The sequence below is a fragment of the Eretmochelys imbricata genome, chromosome 8, assembly GCF_965152235.1.
Source record: "Eretmochelys imbricata isolate rEreImb1 chromosome 8, rEreImb1.hap1, whole genome shotgun sequence".
NCBI classification, from domain to species: domain Eukaryota; kingdom Metazoa; phylum Chordata; order Testudines; family Cheloniidae; genus Eretmochelys; species Eretmochelys imbricata.
Genome location: NC_135579.1, coordinates 41,987,156 through 42,007,368, shown reverse-complemented (window position 1 = coordinate 42,007,368; position 20,213 = coordinate 41,987,156). Strand labels below are relative to the sequence as shown.

Here is a 20,213-nt window from a genome sequence, read left to right as displayed (position 1 = left end):
TTGTGGCTGGGCCTATCCCATGAGCCTAGTGTTTCTTTACAGAAGGACTGAAGCATGTCTGGGTCCCTGTGTGAGAGATGTTCAGTATCTTCTCTTGGTGTGTTGCTTAGATCTGAATGAGAGTGGGGCTGCTTTTCTGTAGATTTGTATTGTCAATAAGTGGGTGCAGCTAAAGGCCTAGCTTGATAATTACAGCAGTTCAATGGTACTTTAACTGTTTGGGCTGCCATGCGAGTGCTGCAGCTAGTTGCCTACTGCGGAGCATTTTGCCTGTAGCAAGGACCTTGCCAAGTGAGCTCGTTACTTGAGGTCACCTCCCACTTAATCCCAGCCCTCCCACTCCTTGGCTCTCTGACAGCTACCTGGGAAGCGTGGAGACTATTTTATGTGGAGCCAATCAGATCTCCTCTCTAGTCACCCAGAAGCAATGAAAGATAATAGGCATCTACGCCAGCCATAGCCTGTTGGAGGTATGAGAGTGCTGGGGGAAGGGGATCTGGAGTGCACTGCACTCTGTCCATTCTCACTGGTCTCCTGGCCCCTAGGAGATTAGCCCCTCATTAAGAGCTATTCTAACATGCACCAACTTGGGATAAAGTCCCATTTGCCTTCCACACACAGTTGTGCTGCACTGAGTGTGTGTCCAATGCTGCTGAGAGTTTAGCCCGTGGACAGCAGGTTTACTGGGTGACAGCAGTCTGCATTTGCATGGCTTTGTCTCCATATTGCAGCCTCGTGAGAGAAAGGGATTGTCTGATGGGTGGGGGTGGGAGGTGTCACATAGAAATGGACATCTTTATACGGGCACTGAGTGAGGAGGAAAAGGAGAATGCCCTGGGTCAATTGGCTGCACTTCAATAGCGTTATGTTGAGAGGGACCAGTGACTGCTTTGATTACAAACCCCTCTGAGCTGCGGTGTTACCACAGCCTGCAGTTACCAGAACTGTCAGGATGAGCTAATCAGAAGCCCCACTCCCCAAGGCAGCAGGGGATTGTGAACCCCCACAGGAGTTTGGACTGGTGGGTAGAGGCTTTTGCAAAGTATTGTTTTGGGTGTGGGAGGGAAGGCAGAACACACAGAAACTGAGAACAAATAAGGACAAAGAGAGAGGCAGGCACAGGCAAAAAACAAGAAATCCAAGCAATAGCTGGTGAGCCCAATTTGACCTGCAAAAAGCTAGCAAGGGAGCTTTTGGGTCTGCTAGCTAAAGAGGCTTGGGGCTGTAAGCTGAGAAACTGCTCCTCTTATTCTTGACTCCTGTGCTCAGAGAAGCAGGACTTTGTACATTCCTTGTAAATAAACAAAAGTGCATCATAGAAAATGATGAACTCTGACTAGCCACAGAGGGTGAAAAGGGACATCACTGCCATCCACAAACAACAAATCATAGAATATCAGGGTTGGAAGGGACCTCAGGAGGTCATCTAGTCCAACCCCCTGCTCAAAGCAGGACCAATCCCCAATTTTTGCCCCGGATCCCTAAATGGCCCCCTCAAGGATTGAACTCACAACCCTGGGTTTAGCAGGCCAATGCTCAAACCACTGAGCTATGCCTTCCTCAATGACAGGGCCTAGGCATGCATAACAAAGTTCCAGCCACTAGGCCGCTTGCTCAGGGTAGAACTATCCTGTCAGTTTTGTGGCTCTGTTTTTGGGAGAATGTTTCTTCCCTCCACCCCACCAGTGTACTTAATCCTAACCCCCCTTCCCTCCTCACATCTGCAGTAAAGCCCACTCTAGGCAGACACACATGAATGGCCCAAGCCTAGATGTTTTTCAGCCCCATCCATCTATTCTCTGTTTGCCTGGTGGAGGACGAGGAACAAACCCACTTGTGGACAGAGCTGCACTGAGCACTTAGCAGCAGCAGAACACAGCACTAGTGGGAGGGTGTGTGTAGTTTGTATGTCAGGTCTGGATCTCAAGCAGATGGATGTTATCAGGGGTTGGATCAAGGGATTAAAATTGGTACTTGAATTTTAAATAAAGTCTCAGTTCTGACTCACGGTCTCAGAGTGGAGGCAGCAGCAGCTTTATAATTTACATTAAAACAGGACAAAAGTAAACATGTGAGTCCAGATGGACATGTGTTCCGAACAAGAGAACAGCAATGGGACCTGGGGTGCTCCAGTCCAGACCAGAGAGAGCAGACTGACCCCATCAGACCGTAACAGCAGCAATGGTATTTATTGCAAAAGCACAGCCTGAAAAGTGGGCAGCTATCATATGCTTGTGTCAGACAACCAGACCTGAAGCTTTAGCTGCCCATGCCCAAGTGATCCAAATCTCCCCTCAGCCTGTGTGATAAATGAAGTGTGTGGGGGGCGGAACACCCTTTGATAGACACCGAGCCAGCCAGTTAGTTGTAAAATCCCTTTTGGTAGCTGTTCTCTGCTTGCTTTACCTGTAAAGGGTTAACAAGCCCACAGGTAAAAGAAAAGGAGTGGGCACCTGACCAAAAGAGACAATGGGAAGGCTAGAACTTTTAAATTTGGGAAAGAAACTTTCCCTTTGTCTGTTGTTCTCTGGGCTGCAGGGACACAGAGCAGCAATGCTATAAGCAGAAATGCTGTGTAAGGTTTGAATGAGGTATGAAAAAGTATCTTACATACCTAGAAGAAATAATTTGGGATAGGGAATGTTTAGTTAAACACTGTCAGGTTTATTTCTTATTTTGGCTTGTGGATCTCCTCTGTGCTAACCCCAGATGCTTTTGTTTGCTTGTAACCTTTAAGCTGAACCCCCAAGAAAGCTATTTTGGGTGCTTAATTTTTGTAATTGTTTCTTTTAAGATCTAGCAAAAAGCCTAAATTCCAGATGTATTGTTTTCCTTTTTGTTTTTAATAAAATTTACCTTTTTGGAGTCCTATGAGGTTTATGTATGTTGTTTGATTAGCGGATAGGGACAGCTAATTTCCTTTGTTTTCTTTCTCCGTTCTTCCCAAGAGAGGGGATGAAAGGGTACCACACAGGGAGGAATTCCCAAGTGCTCCTTCCTGGGTTCAAAGGTTTGGGTTTGTTTTTTTTTGCATTTGGGTGGTGGCAGTGTTTACCAAACCAAGGTCAGAGAGACGCTGTAACCTTGGGAGTTTAATACAAGCCTGGAGTGGCAAGTATTAATTTTTAAAATCCTTGCGGGCCCCCACTTCCTGTAGTCAGAGTGACAGAATGGGGATTCAGCTTAAAGGTTACAAGCAAACAAAAGCATCTGGAGTTAGCACAGAGGAGATTCACAAGCCAAAATAAGAAATAAACCTGACAGCGTGCGTCTAAACATTCCCTATCCCAAATTATTTCTTCTAGGTATGTAAGATACTTTTTCATACCTGGTTCAAACCTTACACCTCATTTCTGCTTATAGCATTGCTGCTCCGTGTCCCTGCAGCCCAGAGAACAACAGACAAAGGGAAAGTTTCTTTCCCAAATTTAAAAGTTCTAGCCTTCCCATTGGCTCTTTTAGTCAGGTGCCCACTCCTTTTCTTTTACCTGTGGGCTTGTTCATAGAATATCAGGGTTGAAAGGGACCTCAGGAGGTCATCTAGTCCAGCCCTCTGCTTAAAGCAGGACCAATCCCCAATTTTTGCCCCAGATCCTTAAATGGCCCCCTCAAGGATTGAACTCATAATCCTGGGTTTAGTAGGCTAATGCTCAAACCACTGAGCTATCTCTCTCCCCCTAATGCTTTATACGTAAAGCAAGCAGAGAACAGCTACCAAAAGGGATTTTACAGCTAACAGGCTGCCTGGATGTCCATCAAAGGGAGCTTCCCCCCACCCCCCACTTCATTTATCACAGGCTGACAGGCAGATCCTGGCATTTCTCATTCAGTGCTTGTGTTTATCTGTGTGATGGGTATACAAATCCCAGACGGGCACGAAAGAGGATAAAGGACAGTGCTGGGCCTGGCTAGCTCCACCCTTCCAACTGGAGACAGCCCAGCTGGGAAGGAGTACTGACCTACCCTGCTGGCGCCTGCCAAAAGGGACTGGAGACGCCTCCCCAAAATAACAGGACTGTGTGCTGAGCCCGGCTGGGGCTGACAGTTCAGCTTCCTTTTTTATTTTTCCTTACCCAGGATCAGAAGCAAAGGGAGCAGTGGCAGAAAGTGGCCCCAGGGAGGGTAACTTGCGCCCCCCTCCCCCCTCCCGGGTCAATGCAGCTGACCCTCCTAGGGTCCTGGGTCAGAGACCAGTGGAGTGGGTGGGTCTGAGCTCCCCTATCACTACCCTATGACTGAATGGATGCTAACCAGTAGGCCAGCCAGCCCATCAAAGACCCTACTACTATCTATTAAGACTTGTGCATAAGGCTCCCTTTGCCAACACGAGTACAATTCAAGAGACTGTAGCAGACTCACCTTCTAGTTCCCACGCACTCCCCATTGTAAAGGTTAATGAAAGCCTGGTGAAACACGTGTCCTGAAGCTCGCCAGACCCTAGCTCTGATGAGTTGCTGGTGGGAGTGGGTTCACAAGGCATGAGCCCTCCCTGAGCAATTTAATGTCACCAGCCCTGGAGAGCTGAAACCTCTGGACCAGGAGAGAGATGCCCAGTTCATGTGACATGGAGCAAAACAAGGTGTGATTTCTAATGCTCAGGGTGATTGACCACTGGAGCAGCTCACCTAGGGCTGTTGTAAATGGGTCTCATTCCAAAAGATCTGCTGTAGCTCAGTCACAGGCTATGGAACTCCAGGCAGGGATCTCTCACCTGTGCTATGCAGAAGCTCAGATGAGTTGGGTCATGATGGGCCCTCCTTGCCCAAAAATCTGTGAAAAGAGGGAGAGGGAAGGAAGAGCTGAGAGTTGGAGAAAAATATAATTCTGTCAGACAGGTGCTCTAAGCTCTCTCTCCCTCTGCAAATAGGCGTTCCACATGCAGATTGTGATGCTGGCAAGCCAGGTGTCAGCTCAGGTCAGAACCCCAGGCCAGTTCACTTGTGTGTTAGTAGATCAAAGTGTTAAATGTGTCCTCAGATTTTAAACTTAATGAAAACTAGTGGAATGTTCCGTGTATCATTTGCACTTATCTGTTCCTGTTATAATGTAAAAGCAAACATTTACATGGTATATATCCTGAGAATAAATAACCCACCCAAGAAATCTTGTGAAATGCTAATGAAGGATTTAAGGACTTTAACAGAAAATGCTAATTTCAAAGCAAATTATGCATGATGGTTGGAGGTCAAAAAGCTAAGTCATTTTTCACTCATCCTCATCAGAGGAAAAGCCCACATGGGTAGAGATGCTGTCATCTTGCAAGCAAGACACAAGAAGTAATTCTTCCACTCTACTCTGCGCTGATTAGGCCTCAGCTGAAGTATTGTGTCCGGCTCTGGTAGCCACATTTCAGGAAAGATATGGACAAACTGGAGAGAGTCCAGAGAGGAGCGACAAAAATGATTAAAGATCTAGAAAATATGACCTATGAGGGAAGATTGAAAAAATTGGGTTTGTTTAGTCTGGAAAAGAGAAGACTGAGAGGGGACATGTTAACAATTTTCAAGTACGTAAAAGGTTGTTACAAGGAGGAGGGAGAAAAACTGTTTTTCTTAACCTCTGAGAATAGGACAAGAAGCAATGGGCTTAAATTGGAGCAACAGTGGTTTAGGTTGGATATTAGGAAAAACTTCCTAACTGTCACGGTGGTTAAGCACTGGAATAATTTGCTTAGGGAGGTTGTAGAGTCTCCATCATTGGAGATTTTTAAGAGCAGGTTAGACAAACACCTGTCAGGAATCGTTTAGATAATACTGAGTCATGCCATGAGGGCAGGAGACTGGACTAGATGACCTCTCAAGGTTCCTTCCAGTCGTATGATTCTATGATCTTGCTTTCTGGTGTGAAGAAACTATAAATATGGATTCAAAGAAAGATCCTTTTATCTCTGGATAGTTTGGATTTTAACAGGGCAGAATAACTGAACGAGAAGACAGAGATCCCCAGAGTTATTCTGGGTAGCCCTGAGAGATTTTTGGGAAATTGGCAGATTACTATATCTCTGTTACCATTTGGAATTACAAACTGTGACTCATCTGTTATTATATTTTACCTGCTTTAACCTCTCAGCTCTCATTTCCTTTTCTTGGCTAATAAACCTATAATTAGTTTACTATATAATAGACTGCCAACATTGTCTTTGGTGTAAAATCCAGGGTACCAATTGGTCTGGGGTAAGTGACTGGCCTCTTGGGATTGGGAGAAACCTGATGTGGTGGGATTTTAAGTTTGTGACCTTTTATCACAAATTCAGTTTGGGTGGCAAGATAGACAGGATAGTCTACGGGGACTGTCTGTGATTCCATGGTAAGACTAGGATAGTGATCCGGGAGTTCACATTTGTTACTGGCTTGGTGAAATCTAATTATGGAACAAACCACCAGTTCAGGGGTCTGCCTTGAGATCAGCACTCTCAGCTGTGAGCTATGCCCATAGGCACCAACTCCATGGGTGCTCCAGGGTTGGAGCAGCAATGGGGAAAAATATGGTGGTTGCTGAGCACCCACCGGCAGTCCCCCATTAGCTTCCCCCTACCAGCACCTTCCACCTGCCAGCAGGCCCTGTGGATCAGCGCCTTCCCCCCACCCCCTGCTATGCCGCCTCCCCACTGCAAACAGCTGTTTTGTGGTGTTCAGGAGGCTGGGAGGGCGGGGGGAGAAATGAGGATGCAACATGCTTGGGGAGGGGGCGGAACTGGGTGGGAAGAGGTGGGGCAAGGGTGGGGCCTTGCGGGGAAGGGGTGGAGAGGGGGAAGGGCCTGGGGCAGAGCCGGGGGATCGAGCACTCCCCAGCACTTTGGAAAGTCGGTGCCTGTGGCTACACCAGACAGCAAGACACAGATCATGAATAAATATGAATGTGAACAAGATCAGGAAACATGTCTTGGTGCCTCCAGTGGTTTCTGTTGTTGCCATCTGAATGTTTTTGCTGAGATGAGGGAAGAAGGATTGGCTGTGGGGGTGGGGAGGGAGAGAGAGTGTGTGCATGTGTGTGCATACGCATCTGTAATCCTGAGCTTCCTATCTCTGTTTTCTCCCATAGGGCAAATTCACTACAGCCAGTGATGTCTGGGCTTTTGGGGTGACACTATGGGAGACCTTCACTTTTTGCCGAGAGCAGCCATATTCCCAGCTGTCAGATGAACAGGTCATTGAGAATACTGGAGAATTCTTCAGGGATCAGGGGCGGCAGGTAGGAAAAGCGGTGGGAAAGTACATCCAAGGAAGAGACAGAAAATAATTAATTCAGGGTGGGGTGGGGAGGTACTTATTCAACATAATCAGCCCATGGAAAGCTTGGTTAAGGATAAATTAAGCTTGAAAGTGCAATTTCTATCAAAACCTTTAAAGAAAGAGCTCCATAAACTTTCAATTTCCAATGTAAACAGAAATACAATGTTAGAGAGGCTGAAAATTCAGCGTTAAGGTCGGTCTCACTTTAAAGATGAAAAAGGAGAGTTTGGAAATGTCCAGTGCAGGTTCCTGCAGAGCCCTCTCTGTGCCTAGGTTCTTTGAGAATGTCCAGAAGCGTAGAGGAACGTAGAGGCTAGGGTGACCAGAAAGCAAGGGTGAAAAATTGGGATGGGATGGGATGGGGGGGGGTAATAGGGTCCTAAAGAAGACAAAGCCCCTAATATTGGGACAGTCCTGGTAAAATCTGGACATCTGGTCACCCTACTTCTAGCACACACAGGGTTAGGTCGTCAGTAGCTTTCAAAATCAAGAGCACAATTTTCTAGACAACCTTGGCAGCTCCCCCCATCAGATTCCTTAGACTGAGCTACACCTGTGTTGGCAATAGAAACTCCCCTGGCTCCTGACTTCTCAAAGCCATTGCAATCCGCACTGCCAAGTGCCTTTTCTGGGAGCAGTTATACTTCATTGCTCCGCCAGGCACACTAGTTTTTCATAGATTCAAAGGCCAGAATGGACCATTCTGATCGTCTAGTCTGATCTCCTGTATAGCACAGGCCACAGAACTTCCCCACAATAATTCCTGGAGCAGATCTCGTAGAAAAAACATCCCATCTTGATTTCAAAATGGTCAGTGGTGGAGAATCCACCACAGCCCTTGGCAAATTGTTCCATTGGTTAATCCCCTCGTTGTCAAAAATATATGCCCCTTGTTTCCAGTCTACAGTAGCAAAGTATCACTAGACACTTAGTCAGGTATATTGTACCCAAATTCCGTATCCTGCATTCTGGCACACTGCTAATGTGCTCTATCTGCATTCAGTGTGCTTCATTCCTACCCGACATGCACAGCATGGCTTGGCGATGGAAACACCCATTGGCATGACATACATTGCTGAGTATTTTCAGCATGATTCACACCCATCAGAGTCAGTTTCAGCCTCTCTGCGGCTTCAGGCAAACATCTTTTTGGTGAAACTTTGTTGCTAGAGTTGTTTGAAAATGTTTTGACTAATAGGTTTCCTTTGGAAAATGCAGTTTCATTAAAATCAGAACTTTTCACAGGAATGTGTTTGATTTTGATGAAATTTCACTGGAAAAATCTCTAAGTGAATCATTTCAGCTTTCTCATTTAATTTCAATAATGTCAAAATGTTTTGTTTCAACTTTACTGTTTTGACTTTTATATTATATTAAAATTAATATTATCTGCTATTAAATATAATATATTAAATAGTTTATATTGTTTTGACATTCAATAAGGTAAAATTATTTCATTTTAATAAAAACATTTTGATGTTTTGGAATTTCCATTCGGTGGAAAATTTAGACTTTCATTTCAATTTGGAAAGAAAAGAAATATTGAAATGTTGGAATTTCCTGCAGAATGGAAATTCCATTTTCTGCCCAGCTCTTTGTCGCTGCAGCTGCATACATCTTATGATGATTTCAGGCAACTGGGTTAAGGTTTGATGAAGTTAGCGTGTGTGTGTGTGGGGAGTTGTGTTGTATGTGTATTAGAATCAGGATTCTAATGGAATGGGAGGTTCCGACTTTATTCCTGAGTCCCCATTGCAGCTCCATTTGCAAAGTTGCTTTCATCATATTTTTTTAAAATTCCAGTGCAAACTTTTTCATTCAGTGTAACCTTCTCCTGCAGCACTGGCAGCCCAGACCCAGCCTGAGCTAGAGAGTGAGCCGGAGGGTAAATAGGCGGGGAGCAAAAGGCTTCATCACCATTGTACCCTAGCTGCTTTTGGTGGCTCGTGTTTTCTGTGTTTGAGGCACTTTGCTGGACTGGGTCTGAACCCTCTGAATTGCGCAGGATTGAGCCCTAGCATGATCCCAACTGCTCTGACTGCTCCCAGTGTTCAGAGGACAGTAGTAATTAGCTGGGTAATGGGATACAATCAAACCTCTGCATTCAATGTCCCATTTCTTGAGCCCAATACATTATTCAGTTCACAATAAATCTGGGACCTTTGGCTTTCTTTTACTACAATGGGGCACCAGCCCCTCCATAATGAGAAATCAAGTTCCCTGGGGTGAGTTTGCTCTTCTTCCAGGCTAAGTATGCCATTAACTCTCTGCTTTTGTAATGTCTGTCTTGTTTTGAAGACATACCTTCCTCAGCCTGCTCTCTGCCCTGATCCTGTCTACAAGCTAATGCTCAGCTGCTGGAGACGAGACACGAAAGATCGCCCCTCCTTCCAGGAAATTCACCGCCTCCTCCAACCACCAGCCAGCGAAGAATGACACTTTGCTTCCCTCACACATCCTGGTCCTCATCCCACCCCGGAAGATCCACCTGTAAAAACTGAAGCCACTTCACCTGGACTCACAACAAAACCTGGGCAGTGGTGCTTCTTCTACTGCACATAAAACAATCACCATAAGCGGAGAAAAAAGTGAGAAGGAAGCAAGCCTAGATCAGACCAAATCCATAGCTCATATGACAAGCTAACTCTGGAACGACAAAGGATGAACAAGGGTTACTGATAGATGTGGCATGTTCCTGTTTATCAGTGGATTCAGTCAAAGAGGATTCTGTTTTCCCATTTTGGAAGGGGAAATGTAAGGTCCATATTCTCCATGAGGAAGCTCCTTGTGCAGGGAGCGTGTGCTGGAAATGCATCTGTGGATGGGAGCACACACCAGGAAAGTGCCTGGTAAAAGGAGGGTAGTTGGGGGATGTGCCTAGTGCAGGGAATGCAGGTAAGGAACACAGTAATGCAGGAGTTGCCACTAAAGCAGAGTGGGCTGTGCAATTACAAAGTGAAAACTGAACCTGTCTGGACACTTTTAGGTTTCAGACAGGCTCAACAGATTTAGCATTCGCCTGGTTAGGATTCCTCCCATCCTTGCTTGGTTATAGCCCGTTAGACAGGAGAAAGCCCAAACACATTGTGTAGTACAATGTGCCAGCTGCTGGGCTGGAATGTGCATTCTGCTTGGTAGGTGAACATTCCCACTGCCATGGAGGCATTGCTTTCTGAGGAGCATATGGTTTACTGCATCTGCTGCAGGACCAATGAGGAATGACAAGCCACCCATCTAGAGGACAGCAGAAGTGCCCTCCTTTGATCCAGGCACGGCCTCTTGAGCGGGCTTTATGTCCTTGAGAAATGCATTCCGCATCTGCTGTTCATGTTGTCAAGGTAGGGAAATCCTACAGCTACCAGATTAGTGGGGTAGATGCTAGCTCTGCATTTCCTGAGAATCAGAGTTAGAGAGATGTTTTAGATCAAACATTTAATTTCAAAGGGTAGTGGCCATAATCACCCAGTTCCCTCCCCATGTATAACCCCCTCCCCCACCTTCTTGAGCTTTAATAAGTAAAGGAACAGGATGTTGTACTGCTCTGGACATCCGCCAGCACCGAGGGCTGCCAGTCGTGCTTGTAGTAACCTTGAGCACCATGATAACATTGTTTGTTGTGAATATAATGCCTGGAGTTACCACTAACGATAGCTCCTCTCCTGCCTACCCCATCTTGACACAGAAGCTCTCTTGGCATGTCATGTTCTATTCTAGGGCTTGGTCTGACCCCCAGCTGTGGTCTGGCAGGATTTCCAGCCAAAAGTACTTGGGACCAATCTAGCCATGGTTGGAGCTTCTGTGAGAATGAATGTGCTCCCCTGGCATCCCCTAGATTTGGCTGTTGCATGCATGAATGATTTGGGCAGTGTCCCTACTGGTCCTGTTTGCTCTGTCAGTTTCCAGTCAATGTACACAAAGGGGCTTGCTGATGCAATGGGTGTGAAAGTGAGACCCTTACAGTATGGAATACACCTTTGTTCCCTACAAGGATGCCTGTTGTTTGCATACACATCAGCCCTTGAAATGCAACAGAGAACACAGTTGGTCTGATATGCTCATCCTGAGATACGCAAACCCATAGCACTGTTTCCAGTATACTATAACCTAGCATGGATAGGGCATGCGTATACGGGCGCTGTTCCTGTGCTAAGTGAGCAAACCATTGCAGGGACATGGGCTGTGTGAAATAGTTGGCTGCCTCACTCATCCTGACAGCAGCTGGTATGTCAACACAGCAGCTCTATTTGCATCAGAACCACCTTGGCTATCACCACCTAGCAAGACTTACAATTGCAGTTGTACCAGTTGCCAAGGTGGCTGGAATGACTCGTGAACGTGGGTGCCAACCTCAGGGCAGGCTGTTAAGAAACGAGGCACGAACCCCAAACTGGTTGTATGTTCTGTACTTAGATTTCACCAACCAAGTAACAAGTGTGAACTCCTCAACCATTGTAACGGCCTTAACGTGGCTCAGGCACTCAGGGATGTCTTGTCACCCAGACAAGCCTGCCTCTGAGATAGATGGTCCCTTACACCAAAAATCACAGCAATATTCAGGTTATACAAGTCCCAAAGTACCACTCACTTAGCCCAGGTCAAGTGCACCCTAGATTTCTCACTAAAGACAATGTTTGTAGTCAATCCTGTAATAAACTACCGAAAGGTTTATTAAAAGAAATAAGAGTTATTTACGGGATTAAAGCAGGTGCCAAAAGATTATGATAGCTGCTATAATATGCAAGCTTTATATGTTCTTTGCTTATGTTTAGGAATCTTTGCCCCTCAAAGTCCACACAGCATTTTTATTCCCTTTGCCCCTGAGTTCAAACTGATGGGACAAACATTTGTGCACGTCACCTCTTCATGGGTGTGGGGGGAGAAATCAACAAGTTTTTTGTCCACTGATGTACCGCAGTGGCTTGTCTTGTGTCTGTAGATCTTTTGTTGGGCAGGAGATGACACTTCTTGTGGTACACTAGTATTTCACACTGTGGTAATGCTTCTCTCCTGACAGTGGTGGGCGTATCCCAGTTTCATAGCAAACACTTTCATAGTTACAGAACAAATACTTAAATATTACCTTATAACATGGGATACAGATATTATAAGTGGAATAATACATGCAGCATCCTACAAGCATTTCATAAAGTATAAACTAAACACATTCTGATAACTCTAATATCTGTTTTAACCATACTAACATACAGGTGAGCCAGACTGGTTTCCAACTCTGTATTTGTCAGTGTTCAGTGAGGCCTGGGCACTCACCATGAGCTGGCACCTGGTCTGCCAGTGTTACACTCTTACTTTCTAGGATTCCTCTGGGGGCTCACAATGTTGCTGGGAGTGTGGGTAATTTCCCTGAGTGAAATTATGCATTTTGGGGTGGAGTGGGGAGGTTGGGCTGAACCTGGGCATGTTCAGTGCTTGTGCATTCCCAACTACACAGGGATCCAAATATTGCAGACTGCACTGGTGCAGCCAACGCTAAGCTAACAGCTTCATTGCAGACACTGCAAACAGCTAGTAGAACCACCACTTGGGATGGCTGTTGTTTGCAGTCCTAAGCTGTTGCAAGTTTAATGCATTCCAAGCAACAGTTAGTGGTGACATATTCTTAGCTAGTATAGACTGGCCTTTGTGCATGATGATGGGAGGAGACAGGTTCTGAGCCTATACATAAAGAGCGCTCAGCACTATATTCTGTTTATTTTTCTCCATACAAATAGTAAGTACCATCAAAGAAATGATAGGAAAATAATTCAAATTGCATCAAGAGCAGAATTTGTCATTCCTGTATTCCCTGAAATTCAGAAAAAATAGAGAAGTTCCTTGGCACTTTTCTTTCCTATGAAAATGAAATCTGTCATTCAGTCGTAGCTGCGATCCCAGGCCCCATGGCCATAAAATCAGTCTCTGTGCACAAAGCACTTCCAGTCTTGGGCAGGTTAAGGCAAATGGCAAAGCTTTAGTCGTGCTAAAAGCTGTTTAATCTCTCCCATGAAAAGGACCTTTCTGGAATCTCTGATCAGCATGGGACTGAGACTAGGCTCAGGAATGACAAAGGGCGAGACTTAACGGATTTCTGTCAAAGGCTAATTTGACTTGCTGGGTCGAGAGTTCTAGCAGGGTTTCCCTGCAAGGGTTGGTCACCCTAAACTACTAACATAGAGTATTTTCTTTCATTGCTTAGGTGTTCACAGTTTTCATCAAAAACCTCCCTCATTTTGGTGCCAGACACGACCCAGAGTGTCCTAGCCCCCTTCTATACTGTAGGAACGATCGTTTAAAAATCATGCTTAAGCACAGTTTAAATGTGATTGTAGCCAAATTGGATTCTAACATGATTTGGTTGGTCAGGTAACATAGGCAGGGCCCTTCCTAGGCTAGGGAATGGAGGTGTTACCCTGAAAGTTGGATTTGGGCACCCCTAGAATAACCTGCTTATCACCCCCTTACTCTATGCCTCCCAAGGTATGAGTTTCCAAGGTCGTTAAGGAAAACACTAAAGGACACAGATATAACCTTCCGATTAAATGATTTTATTAAGATAACTAATAATCCCTGCTACAGGGTATTCTAAGAATAAAAATCAGAGACAAATCCCTTGTTGCAAGTTGAAGGGAATTTAAACTGCAGTAGTATACAGTCTAAATCAGGGGTGCGCAAACTTTTTGGCCTGAGGGTCACATTGGGGTTCCAAAACTGTATGGCAGGCCGGGTAGGGAAGGCTGTGCCACCCCAAACAGCCTGGCCCCTGCCCTCTATTCGTCCCCTCCCACTTCCCGCTCCCTGACTGTCTCCTTCAGAACCTCCGACCCATCCAACCCCCCCTGCTCCTTGTCCCCTGACCTGCGCCTCCCGGGATCCCCCACCCCTAACCGCCCCCCCCCAAGACCTCCCACCCCGCTCCCTGTCCCTTCATTGCCCCGACCACTAACCACACACCTGCTCCCTGACAGGCCCCCCAGGACTCCCATGACTATCCAACCGCCCCCTGCTCTCTGTCCCCTGACTGCCCCCCCCCGAACCTCCACCCCATCCAATTGTCCCCTGCTCACTGTCCCCTGACTGCCGCCCGGGATCCCCGGCCCCCTATTCAAGCCCCCGCCCCAGCTCCCTGCCCCCTTATCATGCTGCTCAGAGCACCAGGACTGGCAGCCGTAAGTAGTGCATTCCTATAGGGAGCAATTTAATACACAACACCGGTGGCTCTCACAGGAGCTCGCAGCCCCACCACCCAGAGTCCTGGCAGCATGGCGAGATGAGGCTGTGGGGGAGGGGGGCTAAGCTCCCCAGCCGGGAGCTCAAGGGCCGCGCAGGACGGTCCCGTGGGTCGCATGTGGTCCGCGGGCTGTAGTTTGCCCACCTCTGGTCTAAATGATGCACTCTGCCACAGATGGCCAGTCTGTGACAGATCGCTGACAGCAGTTCTTAGTTTACACTTTACATTTTACATAGGTAAATTACAATGAAAACACATACACACGTCTTAAGCATATACATACTAATACTAAACTACACTTATGCTCTACTATAATTAAAACTAACAGGCCTACACTACTGAGTCCACTGTGTTGTCAGATGCTGCTGGGTCAGCTCTGGTTACCTGCCAGTTTAGAATGTTCCTTTGAAATTCTCTCTCTCCTTCTCTCTATCTAGCAGTCCTTCCAGCAGCTCTTCTCGCTGGCTCCTGACTTTGCCTGCTGATCGTCTCCCTTTTATACTGTCCTATCCAAACTTTCTTTTGTACTATTTATTTTTAACCTCTGCTGAGCATGCTCATCATCAAACATTCCCTCATCCTTAGCTACCAGGAGAAGTAGCCCCAAGCTAGCCCAGACTGGCGCTGCTTGACTGTTCCTTACCCTTATACTGCACATGCTCACTTGCATTATTTCTACCTTAGAGACACAATCACTTAATTCAACCTTAGTGCCCAGACTCCAGATCTAGCCTACTTTGTGGCCATACCTCATTTTACTCTCAGGTCTGGTCATGTGACTTACAATGTTCAATGGTAAATGACCTGCAGCTTACAGTTGGTGAAGTGACACCTGCTTATTCCAGAGGGAAGCCAGAGACACCGAATGGGGGGTAGGAATACAAAATGGAATCTCGGGGAATTTTTTGATATCAAAGAATTCAGGAAGTTTTCTCCCATCCCCACTGGCTCACCAATCTGTGTTAGAGCCCCACTCACATCATTTAAATGGTGCTGAGGCCTGAATTGTAAACTCTGCTTTACATGAGTATAGCCGGGCCTCAGCTCTAAGTAACTCAGGGACTAGGAAAGATTTGCAAACACTGCTTTTAAGTGTGACTGCTCTCCCATCACTGAGCCAATTCCTCCAGCAGCTTCTGCTCTACAAATCAAACTCAGTGATCTAGTGAGGTGCTCTCACAGCAGAGACAAGAGGCCGTGAGATCTCTTCCTGCATGTGACTCCTGGGAATGGAGGGAAGGGAATCCAAGCAGAGGACAGCATCTGAACCAAGTGCAAGGAGGACAAGGACCTGTGGGGGTGAATGTAGTAAGTGCTGGCAACAGTCAGCCATGGAGAATCATCCCATGAAGAGATGGGGAGGCCAACAGTGGGAGTTGAAGGCAATAGGCATGTGCAAAAAGGTCCTATAGTGAGAGTGGCTGGACAGATTAGAAAGGGATGTGATAAAGGGAAAGAGGAGAGATGGACATGATGGAGGGAGGACGGTGCAGAAAAGATGGTGGAGGATCAGTGGCAGGAAGAAGGACGAGGGATGGTCCAGTGTTTAGGGCACTAGCCTGGGAGTCAGGAGACTAGAGCACAACAGGATCCATCTAGTTCAGGATCCTGTCTCCAGGTAGGGGCCAGTACCAGCTGCTTCAGAGGAAGGTGCAAGGAACATGGAGTGGGACATTTCACCTTTACCAAAGCGTTCTGGCCCCATGTACAGCAAATGTATGGTTTGGCACAACCCTTCTCAAGAACCAAGGGATTGTGGGACTGGCAGTCGGGAAGAGGGGGAGGAGCACGGGCACATGGGAATTGTAGTGGGGCTGCAGTGTATGCTGGGAAAGGGAAATAAAGGAGTTCTGTATTGCCCAGGGTGGGGGGATGGACGGCTTGTGATGTGCTGGGGTTTGGAGTAGATGCTCATAGTGGTCTCTTCTGGCCTTACGATCTCTGAGATCAAACTTGTGTGGGCCTTGCCACAGAGAGAAAGAAAGAAACATGGAGAACACAGAAATGGCTGGTGGGTCTCTGGGACAGAGTGGAGGCCATGGCTAAAGGTGAGAGGGAGGTACCCCAGGACAAGGGAGTTCATTTACCTGAGAGTTTGTTCAGAGAGCTTTTCAGAGGGTGAAGAAATCGATGCTGAACATTGGCACAGGGCTTGAAGGAAGCCTAGGGTGAGCATCTGCTTTTTGTCATGCTGTTGTGGAGGGCTTTGTGGGTCAGGGTGGGAGAAAGTCTCCCCTTATTTCACTGTGTCAAGAGTAGGAGATAGCTGAGACCTGAGGGAAGGCTGTGGCTCCATGCAGGTGCAGTTAGCTTACTGGAGCTCTTGGTATTTGGACTCTCACTGAACTTGTTTGCTCTAGAAGGGCTGGTGTTTTCCTAACTTAGAGGCAGAGCTAAGTTAAACTATTCAGCCAGGTGAGAGAGAAGTCAAGGCAGAGTTGGAAGGGGAAACTGAGGCAATTGCTGTATCACCAGGTGTGATAAAAGCAGGTGGTATTGGTGCCTATAGGGGAAGTTTCTTCCTAGCACTCCCAGTTAGTGGTTGGCTTATATCCTGAAACAGGAGGCATTTTATCCCTTAGCCATTTTAAACCCGTATAATGTAATTTTAGATGTTCTTAAGATTTATGTTAATGTCCAGCCCTTTTATATTCCTTGTAAGCTTTTGTTCTCTTATGGCAATGAGGTCTGCAGTTTAAAAGGGAAACTAGAAATGCCTGGTCTACCTTCTTTATACCATTCATTGTTTTGTGTGCCTTAATCATGCCACCTCATATCTGTGTCCATGTTACGTCTTTTCAGTTTAGTGGACGATTTCTCAGCCGCCCGGTATTTCTGCTAAATAGTGTGGCAGAGTTGAGCCTAGATTTTCAGGCAGGGGTGCTCTGGGTTATGCCTAGGGACCAGCTCAGTACTCACTGACTCCAGCCACCTTTGCACCGAGCTCCTGAGCTGCACTGTGAACCCGTCAGGTCCAGCCCAGGATCTGTGCATCTGTCTGTGAGCTCTCTGGGGGAGGGACCTTGTCCTATATTTGATCTGCACATTTAGTGCTACAAAAATAATCCTGAGAAATGCATCACCCCCATTGATGCTGATTTGCTACAGCACAGTCACCTGGTGCTGGATCTAGAGTTAGAGCAATTCTGGACATGGACTGGAGAAATTCACAGTGAAACCAGTGGAAATTCCTTAATCTTCCACTCCCCCCTGTGAAACAAGCAGTCGCACTGGTTTAACACCATACGGTTAAATGGCTACAAGTCTGTGTGTAGGAGAAATACATAAGGAGGGTAACTTGGGAGTACTTACATTTACCACCAAGTGACAATAAGATCCCACAAAGGAGTTGGCTGATGAGGATGCTCCGGCTGCCTGTAGGGCACCCTTCTACCTCTATTTGAGTCCATATGGCTGAAATCTGGTTTGCTTACATGCCTCTGTGCACAGAGCATGTGAACTGTTTTCATTCTGGTTTGGTAGGATTGTACATCCACGTAGCACTCACTTAACAGGCATGTGATCACCACACATCCTAGTGGTTGTCTCCAGGGCAGTCAGGCCCAGCTCAGATGAACTTGAAGGCAATGACAGCAGACTTAACCTAGTTTGTGTGACTTTTGTTTCTTCACACAAACTTGCACCGAAATAGCCTGTCCGTTTCAGTTCACACCTTTCTGATCAACTTCAGCAAATTCTAACAAAACACTTTTCTTTTGAAATATGAATGTTCCCACAGTGACCTGCCACGAAATAACAGAAGATGTAAATTAAAAGCCTTTGGATTATTTTGGTGCAAGTTTGTGGGGAGATCAGTCTTGGCTGTGATAGAGAAGGGGGAGCCAGTGGATGGTGCAGAGAAGGAATTGATAGCAGATTGGTGGGCCACTAGGTGTGGGATGGGTTGGTGTGGGGTCAGAGGAGGAGGTTTTAACAGGCATCAGGTTTAAAACAAACAAAAGGAAGTATTTTTTCACACAACATCGTCAACCTGTGGAACTCCTTGCCAGAGGATGTTGTGAAGGCCAAGACTATAACAGGATTAAAAAAAGAACTAGGTAAGTTCATGAGGGATCAATGGCTCATCAATGGTGTCAAGGCTGATTCCCTACTCTGGCACTTTGAATGCAGAAGGTGGGGGCCCGCAAGGATTATAAAAATGAATACTGGCCATTCCAGGCTTGTATTAAACTCCCAACATTACAGCTTCTCTCTAACCTTGGATGGATAGATGCTGCCAATACCCAAATGCAAAAAAACCCCTTTTGAGAATCCAGAAAGGAGCACTTGGGAATTCCTTCCTGTGGGTTACCCTCAAACCCTTTCACTCCCACTCCAGGGAAGAGCTGAGAAAGAAAAACAAAGGAAATTAGCTGTTGCCCCCAGCTAATTAAACAACATGCACAAACCTCTTAGGGACATAAAAATTCAATCCTCTTCTTAAGAAAGGTAAATTTTATTAAAAACAAAAGGAAAGAAAATACATCTGGAAGTTAGGCTTTTTGCTAGATTGAAAAAAACCAAACCACAAAAATTAAGCATCAAGATAGCTCTCTTGAGGTTCAACTTAAAGGTTACAAGCAAAGCAAAAGCACCTGGGGTTAGCACAGAGGAGTCCACAAGCCAATAAGAAATAAAAGAAATAACCTTAATCGTGCCTTCCTAGACCTTCCCTGACTTACTTATATATCTGGGGTTTCAGATAAGCAATTTCTAGGTATGATCTGATGGTTCTTCATACCTGGCTTAAAGCTTCTTACATCATAGTTCAGCCCTGTTTCTGTTCTGCATCTCCTCTCTCCAGCGAACAACCACAGACAGACAAAGGGAAAGTTTTTTCCCAGTTTTAAAAAGTTCTAGCCCTCCCATTGGCTCTTTTAGTCAGGTGCCCACTCCCTTCTTTTTACCTATGGGCTTTTTAAACTCTTTACAGGTAAAGCAAGTAGAGAACAGCTACCAAGAGGGATTTTATAGCTAACTGGCTGGCTGGTTGTCCATAAAAGGAAACTTCCCCCACCCCTTCATTTATCACAAATGGCTATCAGCCAGGATGGTCAGGGATGATGTCCCTACCCTCTGTTTGCCAGAAGCTGGGAATGGGCGGCAGGGGATGGATCACTTGATCATTACCTGTTCTGTTCATTCCCTCTGGGGCACCTGGCATTGGCCACTGTTGGAAGACAGGATACTGGGCTAGATGAACCTTTGGTCTGACCCAATATGGCCGTTCTTATGTTATAGTATTCAGAATGGGCTGGACAGAAGGGAAAGCTTGGTTCTGCAAGCCATATGCCCAAGGCGCTGGAATCCACTCAATGTCTGTACCTCTCCCCAACACATGCACACCTGTGAAACAAACCCAAACACAAGACAAATGTCATATCAGAAACTCTTAACACATCTGATGACTCCCTTTTTTACAACTATCTGCATCACAGACTGATGAAGGTAAAGATAGGGCCCACAATGGAACTGTGATTCCAAATCTGCTGTGGAATTCAAACTCTGCAGCATGGAACCATCTCTGAGCAGGGCATTGCATTTGGTTTCAGCAAGCTAGATATCTTTAGTTTTACAGGCACTTAAAAAAAATCAACCAAAGAGAGGGAACAAAATCATGTTGGAGTTTGCTTTCAGAAAGCCAAGCTGGGCTTTTTTTTGGTCCAGTTTTGGAAAAAGGAGCTCATCTGCAGAGCTGTATTCAAAAGCAAAGCTTGCCAACAGAGCTGAAAAATTCTGACCAGCAGAGTACTGTG

General features: G+C 46.2%; 1 protein-coding gene across 1 annotated transcript in view; it reads left to right on the top strand.

The window, feature by feature from the left end:
• Positions 1-11,921, top strand: part of DDR2 (discoidin domain receptor tyrosine kinase 2) — a 160,072-nt gene extending 148,151 nt beyond the window's left edge. The window contains exons 16-17 of the mRNA XM_077823838.1: positions 7,042-7,191; positions 9,531-11,921. Coding sequence (XP_077679964.1) covers positions 7,042-7,191; positions 9,531-9,668 — 288 coding nt within the window. The 3' untranslated portion in view covers positions 9,669-11,921. The remainder of the gene's footprint in view (positions 1-7,041; positions 7,192-9,530) is intronic.
• Positions 11,922-20,213: the final 8,292 nt, after the last annotated feature.